Below are 14,778 nucleotides of genomic sequence, written 5' to 3' on the forward strand. Positions count from 1 at the left end.
CTATGAAATATTTTATTAGTCAAGGCTCTCCAGAGAAACAGAACTAGGCAGTCTTTCTGGCTCTCAAGGCTGATCTCAGGTTATTTGCACCCTTCTTTGGGGACAGGTCATGTCACTGGTTGATTTTATTTCTCAGAACATGACAAGTTTTTAAATATATATATTTATTTATTTATTGGTTGCATCAGGTCTTAGTTGCGGCATGTGGGATCTTTTGTTGCGATGCACAGTCTCTTCACTGAGGCGTGCGGGCTCGCTAGTTGTGCCGCGCGGGCTCCAGAGCATGTAGGCTCTGTAGTTGCGGCCCGCGGGCTTAGTTGCCCTGAGGCATGTGAGATTCTAGTTCCCCAACCAGGGATCAAACCAGCGTGCCCTGCATTGCAAGATGGATTCTTAACCACTGGACCACCAGGGAAGTCCCATTTAAAAAATTTTTAAAGTTTTTTAAAAATTTTATTTATTTGGCTGCACTGGGTCTTAGTTGTGGCACTCGGGATCTTTGTTGCGGCATACGGGCTTCTTGGTTGTGGCATGTGGACTTAGCTGTGACATGCATGTGGGATCTAGTTCCCCGACTAGGGGTCGAACACAGGCCCCCTGCATTGGGAGCATGGAGTCTTAGCCACAGGACCACCAGGGAAGTCCCGAATATGACAAGTTTTTATTCTAGAAACCCTAATAATTTATTATTAAATCACATACATTCAATTAAGAGAAGTATATTTCTTCTTTCAAACAATTCACAAGGGTATTTAAGAAATCAGCCACTCATTGTGGAGGGCTGCAATTTATAGACCGACTTTCGCAAGCCTGAAACCATTCCATTGCCTGATGTCCTTTGACGCTATCACCCAAGTTGTTTCCATCTGCCTGATGGAGATCAGACTTCTCTGTGACCTTGAATAAGTACAATTGTATAAGACACCTGATCCAGAAATTTACTGATGTCCAGAGGGAAAGCTATACTCTCTTTTTTCACTAACTTACTGATTCTAAAATTAGAAAGACAAATATATTCTCCAGCAGCATTTGGGAAGTGGGATTACACATACCATCTTTGATTTTGGACAGAATCTCCTCACAGATATTGAATATTCTCTTCTTTTATTGCTATGGAACTCACCAAATTTCCAATTCATTAAAAAAATTTTATTATATAATATTTGCTATATACAGAAGAATATATGTAATGAAAGTGTAAGCTGTGAGTATAATAGTAAAACTGAACAACTGCGATTCCGGCCCAAGCTTAAAAGTGAGAACTTTATCAATACCCATTGACTCTACCTGTATACTCCTGCCCTGGCCCATTTCTCTCAGCATCACTCTTTATTACTTCTTTTATTCGTATACTTTTCTTGGTAAGACTAGAAAGACTTGAAACATTTTGTGACTTGGAAAAAAAATCAGTTCTAGTTCTCTCCACAAACTTAGAAATAATAAGCATGATTTCCATGGCAGGCACACCCCCTCCCCAAACCCTTGCTTCCCGTACACTTAAATATAGGCTACAATTATTACTTCTCTATTTAGAGATTATTGTGGTTTCAGTTTTCATTGTATCCTTGTGGGTTTTTTCTGTGTTGGTTGCCATTATAAATGTCTCTTTTATTCCCCCATGTGGTCACTTTCTTAAAAACCTTGTTTAGCACATCTTCAGTGGAGTGTGGTTTGACTGCATATCTGCCAGCCTCAAGGATATTCAGATACTTTTATTCCATTCCAAGTATAGAAAACATGCAATGATAATTTAGGCTCTGTGAACTGTGAGGGAGGGGAAGAGAACATGCGTCTCTTAAATGCCTATAATGTGTCAAGTTTTTTGCCAGTCTTTTCCCAATTCAAAATTCTTATTAGGTAATTGTCATTATGTGTATATGACGATGAGAAAACTGAAACTCAGAGAAGCAATTGCCCAGGGTCACACAGGTACTAAGTGGTAAAGCCAATATTTGAATCCAAGTCTTCTGTGGGTATGATGGGTGAGGGAGACAGTCCAGCCTAATGAAAATCAGGCAATCTCATTCCTAGATATCTGCACCCCTCCTTTCTTGTGGAAATGGTAATGCCAATCCTATTCATTCACTTCACAGGGACTTTGTGGGGCTTAGTACAGTAATCCTTAGAATTTCAGAGGATAGATACTATAGCCATCAAAGACATTGTTTATATTAGTTTCTGGGGGTCAGGCAGTGAGTGGACATTTAGTTCTGGACCATCATTTACGGAGACCAGGAAAGCTGAACACCTCTAATGCAGACATGATCCCCAAATTCAGGTCACCCCTGTGCTCACCCATTTCCATATACCAAATCTGCTCACACAGATTGATTTGTGTATCTGCCCCTCTCCTACTCCTCCAAGTCATCTCACCAAAATGATACAAAGACAGGACCCTGGGGAAGAAGGCCCAGAAGCAAGATTCCTAGCACACAAGCTCAACAATAAGCTCACAAATAATTTCATAATATTTTTAAATAGTATACATTTTATATCAATAAATATAAAAATAGGTTAGCTTATCATACTAAGGTATAGCCAGCAAGGAAACAACTTTTTTTTTTTTTTTTTTTTCCGGTACGCGGGCCTCTCACTGTTGTGGCCTCTCCCGTTGCGAAGCACAGGCTCCGGGTGCGCAGGCTCAGCGGCCATGGCTCACGGGCCCAGCCGCTCCGCGGCATGTGGGATCTTCCCGGACCGGGGCACGAACCCGTGTCTCCTGCATCGGCAGGCGGACGCTCAACCACTGCGCCACCAGGGAAGCCCAGGAAACAACTTTTAAACACAGAATGATGGTCACAGCTTTGGGAGCATTTCACGAATGAAAAAGCTTGTGTATAATCAGTGGCACCCACTAATGCCATTCCTGATTCTGTTCCTTTGGTCAAAGAACCTGAATATCTAAAAATGATGATTCTCCTCCAGCTTCTCTCTGCCTCTGGTATTGGGTTGTTTTTCATCAACAACCTGCTGATTGGTCTTAGCAACGAGGAACAGTGTGTGCGTGTTAGCATTCTGAAGGTGGTTTGCAGATTTACTCCCACTGAGTTGATAAACTTCCTCCTTCTTAACGGTTTTCTAGCCTCCAATCCTAATCATTGCCTTCTTTCCAAATTCTCCACATATGTTGCTCAGGAAGCACAAGTAGTTGCAAACCACAGAGGTTGGTTCTCACCAACTGCTGCATTCAACCTGTAGAAAACTGGACAAAGCACAGCCAACACTTTCAGGAGCCTAGAGCAACTCCAAAGTGAAGAAAGTGAACTCAAGTTGTATTGTGTAAATTGCACCCCCGAACAGTCTCAGGAAGTATCACAGCTTCCTGATTGCAAACACAGATAAAGCTGAAGGCCACAGCTGCTAAGGACAAAAGCCACCAACCCAAAAAATGAAGAAAAATGACATCTAAAGGCTGCGGTTGTGAGAAAGTCCCACTAGATATATCATGGTCTAAAAGAGAATTCAGATAATGGGTTTTGTGTCTCATGCAAATAAAGATCACCTGGCACTTTGGAATTGTAGAGAAATGGGGAGATCTGAGAGTTCTGACTAGTAATGTTATGAAGTCAGTTTCTGCATGATCATTTCACTGAAGAGCATTTTGAATCTGATGAAGAAGAATGTCAGGGCTATGGGTTGAGATGATGGGAGCCTATGAGTTGGGACACTAAAATGGAAAATCTAACCCCTTAAAATCTCTTCTCTGCTCAACTTGCTTCCAGTGCCTGCTGTTAAATATAAAAGTCACTGTGTGCTCTCAGTATTAAGAAAAAAGTCTCTGGGAACTCCCTGGCTGTCCAGTGGTTAGGACTCTGTGCTTCCACTGCAGGGGGCATGGGTTCTATCCCTGGTGGGGGAACTATGATCCCACACACACACAAAAAGACTCAGCAGCTTGAAAAGGAGCTCAGGATTGATTGCAAAGGGCAGAGTTCAGATTCCTTTGCTGACTGGTTGTGTGACTTTGGACAATTTAATCCTAGTTGCTTCATCTGTTAAATGCGAAGAATAGTATCTACTTGTAGTGTTATTGTGAGAATTGGGGATTATACATGTAAAAATACCTGAACCAGAGCAGGCATTCAATACATAATGGTAGTTATACTGCTATTGTTAACCGATGGCTCTGAAATTTTTCATGTAGCACCCAATTTGAAACACAACAGGGCTGGAAACTTCCATTTCTGGTAGTATTATGGGAACAACCCTCCAGATGGAGGCAACTAAAATTCTGGGTAAAATATTTTAAAATAATTGTAGATACATCCAAAGTAAGGAATCTGTTGATTTCAAAACCAGTAGTAAAAGTAGGAAATCTGGTCAGGAAACAAGTGCCAAGCTGGCTATCACCCTGAGGCTTTTTTCAAACTCCAGAGGGTCGTTCCTCCTTGATGCCTGCATGAAGCAGAGCATGGAATTGGGAGTTAAAGCCTGGGCTGATCAAGGTGGAGAGTCTAATAGAAAACCTACCCTATTACACCCTCAGTGCAAGGGTGAATAAGAAATCACACTGCACAGGTAGGGGCTTCCCTGGTGGCGCAGTGATTAAAGTCCGCCTGCTGATGAAGGGGACACGGGTTCGTGCCCCGGTCTGGGAAGATCCCACATGCCGGGGAGCGGCTGGGCCCGTGGGCCATGGCCGCTGAGCCTGCGCATCCGGAGCCTGTGCTCCGCAACGCAAGAGGCCACAATAGCAGGAAAAAGAAATCACACTGCACAGGCGATAATGAAGAAACGCCTATTTTCACCTTGGTGTTGGTGGAAGGGGCAGGAATCTTCCTCAAGAATTCATAAATCATGTTGGTCCTCACATGTATTTTCTGTCAGGATTCACTTTCATTTAAATGCTGAATTTTAGGTTAAAATTTTAATCTAACTATAGTCCCAGATTGGTAGCACTCCAGGCAACTGATAGAAACTAATGGAAATTTCTCTGGAGGAAACTAACTTTAATTCAGATCTCAAAGAATTCCTGCCTGTTGAGTTCTAAGGAAAATTTTTAATTTTATATTAAATAATAATTAACATACAATATTATATGAGTTTCAGGCATATAACATAGTGATTCGATATTTTTATACATTATGAAATGTTCACCACAATAAGTCTAGTTACCATCTGTCAGGATACAAAGTTGTTATAATATTATTGACTATATTCCCTATGCTGTGTATTACATCCCTGTGACTTATTTATTTTATATCTAGCATTTTTTTCATGATTCTTTGTTTAAGTAATTTATTTATTTATTTTGGCTGCATTGGGTCTTAGTTGCAGGCATACGGGATCTTCGTTGAGGCATGAGGGATCTTTCTGTTGTTGTATGTGGGCTCTTCGTTGCGGCACTCAGGTTTCTCTCTAGTTGTGGCATGCGAGCTTCTCTCTAGTTGTGGCATGCAAGTTTTCTCTTCTCTGGTTGTGGCTGGTGGGATCCAGAGCGCACAAGCTCAGTAGTTGTGGCACATGGGCTTAGTTACCCCACGGCATGTGGGATCTTAGTTCCCCAACCAGGGATTGAACCTGTGTATCCTGCATTGGAAGGCAGATTCTTTACCACTGGACCACCAGGGAAACCCCTAAAATTTTTTAAATTGAAATACAGTTGATTTACAATGTCATGCCAATCTCTGCCATACAGCACAGTGACTCAGTTATACACATATAGACGTTCTTTTTTTTTATATTCTTTTCCATTATGGTTTATCCCGGGAGATTGGATATAGTTCCCTGTGCTATACAGTAGGACCTTGTTTTTTATCCATTCTAAATGTAATAGTTTGCATCTTCCAACCCTAAACTCCCAGTCCATCCCTCTCCCTTCCCCCCTCCCCTTGGCAACCACAAGTCAGATCTCTCTGTGAGTCTGTTTCTGTTTTGTAGATAGGTTCATTTGTGCCATATTTTAGATTCCACATATAAGTAATATCATATGGTATTTGTCTTCTCTTTCTGACTTACTTTATTTAGTATGATAGTCTCTTTTTGTTTTATTTATTTATTTATTTACTTTATGTCTTTTTTGGCTGCTGTGGGTCTTCATTGCTGTGCATGGGCTTTCTCTTCATTGCTGTGCATTGCTGTGCAAGGGCTGCTGTGTGCGGCGGAGCAGGGGCTACTCTCTGATGTAGTGCATGGGCTTCTCACCGAGGTGGCTTCTTTTGTTGCAGAGCACAGGTTCTAGGTGCGCAGGCTTCAGTAGTCGTGGCACATAGGCTCAGTAGTTGTAGCTCGTGGGCTCTAGAGCACAGGCTCAGCAGTTATGGTGCAGGGGCTTAGCTGCTCCTTGGCATGTGGGATCTTCCCAGACCAGGGATCAAACCTGTTTCTCCTGCATTGGTAGGCGAATTCTCAACCACTGCGCCACCAGGAAAGACCCAGTATGATAGTCTCTGGTTGCATCCATGTTGCTTCAAATTGCATTATTTTGTTCTTCTTATGGCTGAGTAGTATTCCATTGTATATATGTACCACATCTTTATCCATTCATCTATTGATGGACATTTAGGTTGTTTCCATGTTTTGGCTATTGTGAATAGCGCTGCTATGAATATAGGGGTGCATGTATCTTTTTCAGTTATAGTTTTGTCTGGGTATATGCCCAGGACTGGGATTGCTGGACCATATGGTAATTCTATTTTTACTTTTCTGAAGAACCTCCATATTGTTTTCCATAGTGGTAGCACCAACTTACATTCCTACGAACAGTGTAGAAGAGTTCCCTTTTCTCCACACCATCTCCAGTATTTGTTATTTGTCTACTTTTTTTTTTTTTTTTTTTTTGCAGTACACGGGCCTCTCACTGTTGTGGCCTCTCCCATTGCGGAGCACAGGCTCTATTCTGAAAGAGCCAATATTGCCAAAGCAGTCCTGAGGGAAAAAAACAAAGCAGGAGGCATACCTCTCCCAGACTTCAGACAATACAAAGCTACAGTAATCAAAACAGTGTGGTATTGGTACAGAAACAGACACACGGCTCAATGGAACAGAACAGAGAGCCCAGAAATAAACCCACACACCTACAGTCAATTAATCTTCCACAAAGGGGGCAAGAATATAAAATGGGAAAAAGACAGTCTCTTCAGCAAGTGGTTCTGGGAAAGTTGGACAGCTGCATGTAAATCAATGAAATTAGAACACACCCTCACACCATGTACAAAAATAAACTCAAAATGACTTAAAGACTTAAACATAAGACATGACACTATAAAACTCCTAGAAGAGGGCATAGGCAAAACATTCTCTGACATAAATCATACCAGTGTTTTCTTAGTTCAGTCTCTCAGGCAATAGAAATAAAAACAAAAATAAACAAATGGGACCTAATTAACCTTGCAAGCTTTTGCACAGCCAAGGAAATCATTAAAAAAAAAAAAATGAAAAGACAATCTGTGGAATGGGAGAAAATATTTGCAAACAATGTGACCGACAAGGGCTTAATCTCCAAAATATACAACAGCTCATACAGCTCAACAACAACAAAAAACAAACAACCCAATCAAAAAATGGGTAGAAGATCTTAATAGACATTTCTCCAAAGAAGACATACAGATGGCCAGTAGGTACATGAAAGGATGCTCAGCATCACTAACTATTAGAGAAATGCAAATCAAAACTACAATGAGGTACTGCAATATTTTTTTAATCACAAGACAAACATTGAAAACAAGACACCATGAATGAGAACCATCAGAAACAAATTTCAGCAAATATAGACCAACAGATGTTTCAGATGTTGGAACTATTGACACAAAAAAGGAAATATCTATGTTTAATATATTTAAAGAAATTAAATGAATGTTTGAAATTACGAGCAGAGAATAATGACAATAAAGAATGACCAAGCAGATTTGAAAGCAAATAGAACTTCTAGAAATAAAAAGGGAACAAAGAACAGATGGGATAAATAGAAAACAAATAGCAAGATGTTAGACTCAAACTCAACCATATCAATAATCCCATTATATATAAACGTAAATGGTTTAAACCAGTGCTGTCCAATACAGCAGCTACTAGCCACATGTGGCTGTTGAGCACTTAAAATGCAACTTGTGTGTGACTGAGGAACTGATTTTTAAATTTTAATTAATTTAAATTTAAACAGGCATATGTGGCTGGTGGCTACTGTATTGGGCAGCACAGTTCCAAACATTCCAATTAAAAGACAGAGATTATCTGAGCAGATGAGAAAGCAAGATCTAATTACATGCCACCTACAAAAAAGATCTATTTTAAATATAGACACAAATAGGTTAAAAGTAAGAGAATAGAAGGAGACGTATCACAATAAAACTAATTAAAAGAAAGCCGGTGAACCTGTATTAATGTCAGACCAAACTGATTTCAGAGGAAAAATTACCAGAGATAAAGAGATTCATTTCATGGGGACAGAGGGAACAATTCCTCAAGAAAATGTCACAGTCCTAAATACTATGCAACTAAATACAGAGCTTCAAAATATATGAAGCAAAGACTAAGAAAACTGCAGAGAAAAAAGATATATACATAATTACAGTCAGATTTTTTAACTCTACTCTCTAAATAATTGGTAGAACAAATAGACATAAGCAACACTATCAATAAACTTGATCAACTGACATACATAGAACATTCTATCCAACAAGAACAGAATACATATTTTTTTTTTTTAATTAATTAATTTTTGGCTGCGTTGGGTCATTGCTGCGTGTGGGCTTTCTCTTGCTGTGGCGAACAGAAGCTACTCTGTTGCGGTGCACGGGCTTCTCATTGCAGTGGCTTCCCTTGTTGTGGAGCATGGGGTCTAGGTGCACAGGCTTCAGTAGTTGTGGCTTCTGGGCTTCTAGAGCGCAGGCTCAGTGGTTGTGGCGCATGGGCTTAGTTGCTCCGCGGCATGTGGGATCTTCCCAGGCCAGGGACGGAACCCATGTCCCCTGCATTGGCAGGTGGATTCTTAACCCCTGTGCCACAAGGGAAGTCCCTACATATTCTTTTAAGGTACATACAGAGGACTTCATATTCTTTTAAGGTACACATAGAGGACTTCCCTGGTGGCACAGGGGTTAAGAATCCACCTGCCAATGCAGGGGACACGAGTTCGGTCTCTGGCCCAGGAAGGTTCCCACATGCCACAGAGCAACTAAGCCCGTGCACCACAACCACTGAGCCTGTGCTCTAGAGCCACAACTACTGAAGCCCGAGCACCTAGAGCCTATGCTCTTCAACAAGAGAAGCCACTGCAATGAGAAGCCCGTGCACCACAACAAAGAGTAGCCTCCGCTCACCGCAACTAGAGAAAGCCCGCGTGCAGCAACGAAGACCCAATGCAGCCAAAAATAAATAAATAAAAATAAATTTCTAAAAAAAAAAAAACTACATTAAAAAATAATAATAAAAATAAAGTACACATAGAAGGACTTCCCTGGTGGTCCAGTGGGTAAGGCAAGACTCCACACTCCCAATGCCGGGGCCCAGGTTCGATCCCTGGTCGGGGAACTAGATCCCACATGCATGCAGCAACTAAGAGTCCACATGCTGCAACTAAGAAGCCCACGTGCTGCAACAAAGATCCCATGTGCCGCAACTAAGACCTGGAGCAGCCTAAATAAATAAATATTTTAAAAAAATAAAGTACACATAGAACACATACTCTTTTTAAAGTGAAAAAAAAAAAGATTGTTTACCAAGATAGACCATATTCTGAGCCACAGAAGAAATACCAATATATTTAAAGTGATTCAAATACGCAAAGTTTATTTCTGATCATAATGGAATTAAATTAGAAATCAATTACAGAAAGATATCTTGAAATATCCAAACATTTAAAAACTAAATATCAAACGTCTGATTATCACATGAGTCAAAGAGGAAATCAAAAGGGAATTTAGAAAGTATTTTGAACTGATAAAAATAGAAATACACTTATCAAAATCTGTGGGATTCAGCAAACAGTGCTTAGAGGGAAATTTAGAGCACTGAATACCTATATTAGAAAAGAAGAAAAATCTTTATTACCCCAGCTTCCACCTTAAGAAACTAGAAAAGGAAGAAAAAAATTATACCTAAGGTAAGGAGGAGAAAGGCAATAAAAAGATAAGACCAGAAATCAATGAAAGGAAAACAGAAATAATAAACCTCTAGCTAGATTTATGAGGCAACTTATGAAGTTGCCATAAGAATGAGAAAGGTGACATCACTACAGATGCTACAGATATCAAAGGATAATAAGGAAATTATGAATTTTATTTTTTATTATTTTTAATTGAAGTATACTTGATTTACAATGTTGTGTAATTTTATGTCAATAAATTCAACAACTTACAAGTGGATAAATTCATTGAAAGACACAATCTGCCAAACTTCACTCAAGAAGAAATAGATGACTTGAATTAGCCCTATATCTACTTAAGAGCTTGAACTTAAGCCTTCCCACAAAGAAAACTACTCCTGACTGGCTTCACTGGTAAATTCTACTAAATATTTATGGAAGAAATAATACAAATTCTATAAAAACTCTTCCAGATAAGTGCAGAGGAGGGAATACTTATCACATACTATGAAGCCAGTATTACCCTGATACCGAAACCAAAGAAAGACATTATAAGGAAACTGCTGACCAATATCCCTCATGAACATAGATGCAAAAATTCATAACAGTTTTAGTCAACCAAATCCAAAAATACATAAAAAGGATAATACATCATAACCAGGAGAGTTTTATTCCAGGAACACAAGCTTAGTTTAACATTTAAAAATTAACTGATATAATTCACCATACTGACAAACTAAAAACCAGAAAAACCATATGCTTATCTCAATAGATGCAGAAAAAGCATTTTTCCTGATAAAAATTCTAAGCAAACTAGTAATAGAAAAGACTTTCTTGACCTAATAAAGGATATTATAGAAAATCTACAGCTAACATCATACTTAACGGGGAAAACCTGAAAATTCTTTCCCCCTAAGATCAGTAACAAGGCATGCATGTGTGTTCTCACCATTTCTATTCAATATTATACTGGCAGTTCTAGCCAATGCAATAAGTCAAGAAAAACAATTAAAGGTACACAGATTGGGAAGGAAGAAGAAAAACAAAAACTATATTTGCTGACATGATGATTATCTTTGTAGATAATCCTATGGATTCTACAAAAAGAATGTACTAGAACTAATAGGCAAATTTAGCATGAGTTCAGGATACATGGTCATAGTGCAAAAATCAATTGTATTTCCATATATAAGCAGTGAAAAAATAGAAATTAAAATTATAAAAGCAATACCATTTACAATAGCATAAAAATAAGAAATAGAAATATATTTGACAAAAGATGTACAATAACTATATAATGATAACTAGAAAACATTGGTGAAAGGAATTAAAGAAGACCTAGAAAGATGGAGAGATATATCATGTTCATGGAACAAAAGACCTGAGATTGTTAAAGCATCAATCCTCCCCAAATTGATTTACCATCCCAGTTAAAATCCCAACAGGTTTTAAAAAAATAAATTGATGGCCTGATTCTGAAATTTATATAGAAATGAAAAAGACTTAGAATAACTAAAACAACTTTGAAAAGAAAGCAGACAAAACCAGAAAACAAAAATAAAGTTGGAGTACTTACACTACTGGATATCAAAACTTATTATAAAACTACAGTAGTTAGGACAGTATGGTATTGATGTAAAGATAGACAAATTAATATAACAGAATAGTCAAGAAAGAGTCGAAGGCATATAAGGTAACTTGATTTTCAACAAAGGTACCAAGGTAATTCAATGGGGGGAAAGAATAATCTTTTCAACAAATGGTGTTGGAACAATTGAGTAGCCATATGGAAAAGTATCATCCTTGATTCTGCATCCTACGAATTAAAAATTAACTCAATGTATCATTGACCAAAACATATAGAATTAAAACTATAAAATTTCTAGGTATAAATGTACAAGACAATGTTACTTACCTGGGCTTTGTCAAAGAGTTTTTTTTTTTCTGTTTTGTTATATTCATTCATTTGTTTTAAATTTTAGAAGTTTTGTCAAAGATCTTTTTAAAATATGACACAAAAATCATAACTATAATAGAAAACATCAATAACATATTTCATCAAAATTTAAAACTTTTTCTCTTTGAAGGACACCGTTAAAAAATTAAAAGGCAAACTACAGACTGGGAAAAGATATTTGCAAAATATATCTATGACACAATTCTTATATCTAAAATATGTAAAGAATTATTATAATTCAATAATAACAGAACAAACCAATTTAAAAGTAGGCAAAACATTTAAACAGACATTTCACCAAAGAAGATGTATGGATGGCAAATAAGCACATGAAAAGATGCTCAGCATCATTAATCATTAGATAATTCAAATTAAAACCACTTCAAATCAAAAGTGTGATACAATTACATATCTACTAGAATAGCTACAAGCAAAAAGCCTCATAATACCACAAGGATGTGGAGAATTGGAACTCTCATTGATTGCTGGTGGAAATGTAAAATGGTACAAACCACTTTGGAATACCCTTTGGCGGTGTCTTAAAAAAAGTTAAACATATGCATATGATATAATTCAGCTATTCCATTCCTAAATATTTACCTAAGAAATGAAAGCACATGTCCATAACAAGATGTACATGAATGTTCATAACAACTTTATTTGTAGTAGCCAAGAACTGGAAATATCCAACAAGTGACAAAATAAATAGTGTTATAGCTGTACAATGGAGTACTACGCAGAAATAAAAACAACAACAACAATAACAATTGACAGACCTAACAACATGGACAAATTCAGAATAATTTTGTTGAGTGAAAGAAATCAGACCCCAAAAAAGAAGTCATGTTGGCGGCGACGGTGGCGGCGAGCGGCGTCAGAGCTTGAAGGGGGGGCTGACGTCTTCTGGCGGGTGGCGGTGTTGGAACGAGAGCTTGGTTAGCCAGTATTGCTTCTGTCCCAGGAACCCAACGGAGAGTGAGGGAACGAGGGTCGCTTTCAGGGGCTGCTGCCTTCCACGTACGCGTCGTCGTGAGGAGCGCAGCCCGGACTCTCCTGCAACCCCTCCAGCTCCCTTTTCCGCACGCCTCGAGGCAGCGGCGGCAACCGAGACAGCGTCTCACCTTCCCCGACCCCTTCCCCTTGTCTCCCCCGCCCGAGAGGGCCCGGTCTGCGCCCCACCCCCGTCCGTCCGCCCGCTATGCCGCCGCCATGTCTGCGCAGGCCCAGATGCGCGGGATGCTGGACCAGTTGATGGGCACCTCCCGGGACGACTAAGAGGATTTACCAATGAACCCATGTTTACAAGTCCACGATATTATTTAGCTGAAATGACTGGATTTTCACTGCTGCGTTGGGCCAGAAGGCCCTGGTGGTGGCAACCGCCTGTGTGCCACTGAAAATCGTGCCAATGCCTGGCATACTGCATAAATGGAAGCAGGGTACCGCGAGATACTACTCATCAACGAATCAAATTCAGTGATGACAGAGTATGCAAGAGTCACCTTCTGAATTGTTGCCCCCATGATGTCCTGTCTGGAACTAGAATAGATCTTGGAGAATGTCTGAAAGTCCATGACCTGGCTTTAAGAGCAGATTATGAAATTGCGTCCAAAGAACAAGATTTTTTCTTTGAACTCGATGCTATGGATCATCTGCAGTCATTCAGTGCAGATTGTGATCGAAGAACAGAAGTGGCTAAGAAAAGATTAGCAGAAACTCAGGAAGAGATTAGTGCTGAAGTTGCAGCAAAGGCAGAACGTGTTCATGAGTTAAATGAAATCGGTAAATTGTTGGCTAAGGTGGAACAGCTAGGAGCTGAAGGGAATGTGGAGGAATCCCAGAAAGTAATGGATGAAGTAGAGAAAGCACGGGCAAAGAAAAGAGAAGCAGAGGAAGTTTATTGGAATTCTATGCCAGTTTCTGGAAGCTGGAAGCTTCCAGTTTCCAGCAGCAGAAACTTCGAGTCTGTGAAGTTTGCTCTGCCTATTTAGGTCTTCATGATAATGACAGACGACTGGCTGATCATTCTGGGGGTAAACTGCACCTGGGTTTTATTGAAATAAGAGAGAAGCTTGAAGAATTAAAGAGAGTTGTAGCTAAGAAGCAGGAGAAAAGAAACCATGAACGCCTGAGAAGAAGAGAAGAAAGGGAGAGAGAAGAAAGGGAGAAGCTGAGGAGGTCTCGATCACATAGCAAGAATCCTAAAAGATCCAGGTCCAGAGAGTATCGCAGACATAGGTCTCGCTCCATGTCACGGGAATGGAAAAGGAGAACTCGATCCAAATCCCGGGAGAAACGCCATCGCCACAGGTCCCGCTCCAGCAGCCGTAGTCGCAGCCACAGCCACCAGAGAAGTGGGCACAGTTCTAGAGACAGGAGCAGAGAGCGATCCAGGAGGAGATCCTCAAAAGAGAGATTCAGAGAACAAGACTTAGCATCACGTGACAGAGACAGGAATTCAAGAGACAGATCACCTCGTGACAGAGATCGAAAAGATAAGAAGTGGTCCTATGAGAGCGCTAATGGCAGATCAGAAGACAGGAGGAGCTCTGAAGAGCATGAAGCAGGGGAGATATAATTAGCTGTGTACCTATCCTCAATCCTTAAGCTTCCTCTGGAGTTACATACTATTGTTTAGTTTACAGCTGTTCAGGGTGACACAGTGAGCAGTTCCAGACACCTATCCAGCTAGGCTAGGTGTATAGCATCTAACTTGATCTGAACTTGTTTTCTTTGATGAAGCCTAAAACTACATCCATAGTTTCTGGTGAACTTGTAATACACTTCTGAAAGTACA

At 39.7% G+C, this 14,778-nt stretch overlaps 1 protein-coding gene across 1 annotated transcript; it reads left to right on the forward strand.

Moving 5' to 3' along the window:
• Positions 1–13,142: 13,142 nt before the first annotated feature.
• LOC132516078 (putative RNA-binding protein Luc7-like 2) lies at positions 13,143–14,778 on the forward strand. The gene is given in 3 exon segments (XM_060142476.1): positions 13,143–13,251; positions 13,428–13,897; positions 13,900–14,778. Coding segments are annotated over 3 exon segments (1,191 nt in total). The 5' UTR covers positions 13,143–13,190; the 3' UTR covers positions 14,560–14,778.

Source organism: Lagenorhynchus albirostris, chromosome 2 (assembly GCF_949774975.1).
Source record: "Lagenorhynchus albirostris chromosome 2, mLagAlb1.1, whole genome shotgun sequence".
NCBI lineage: Eukaryota > Metazoa > Chordata > Mammalia > Artiodactyla > Delphinidae > Lagenorhynchus > Lagenorhynchus albirostris.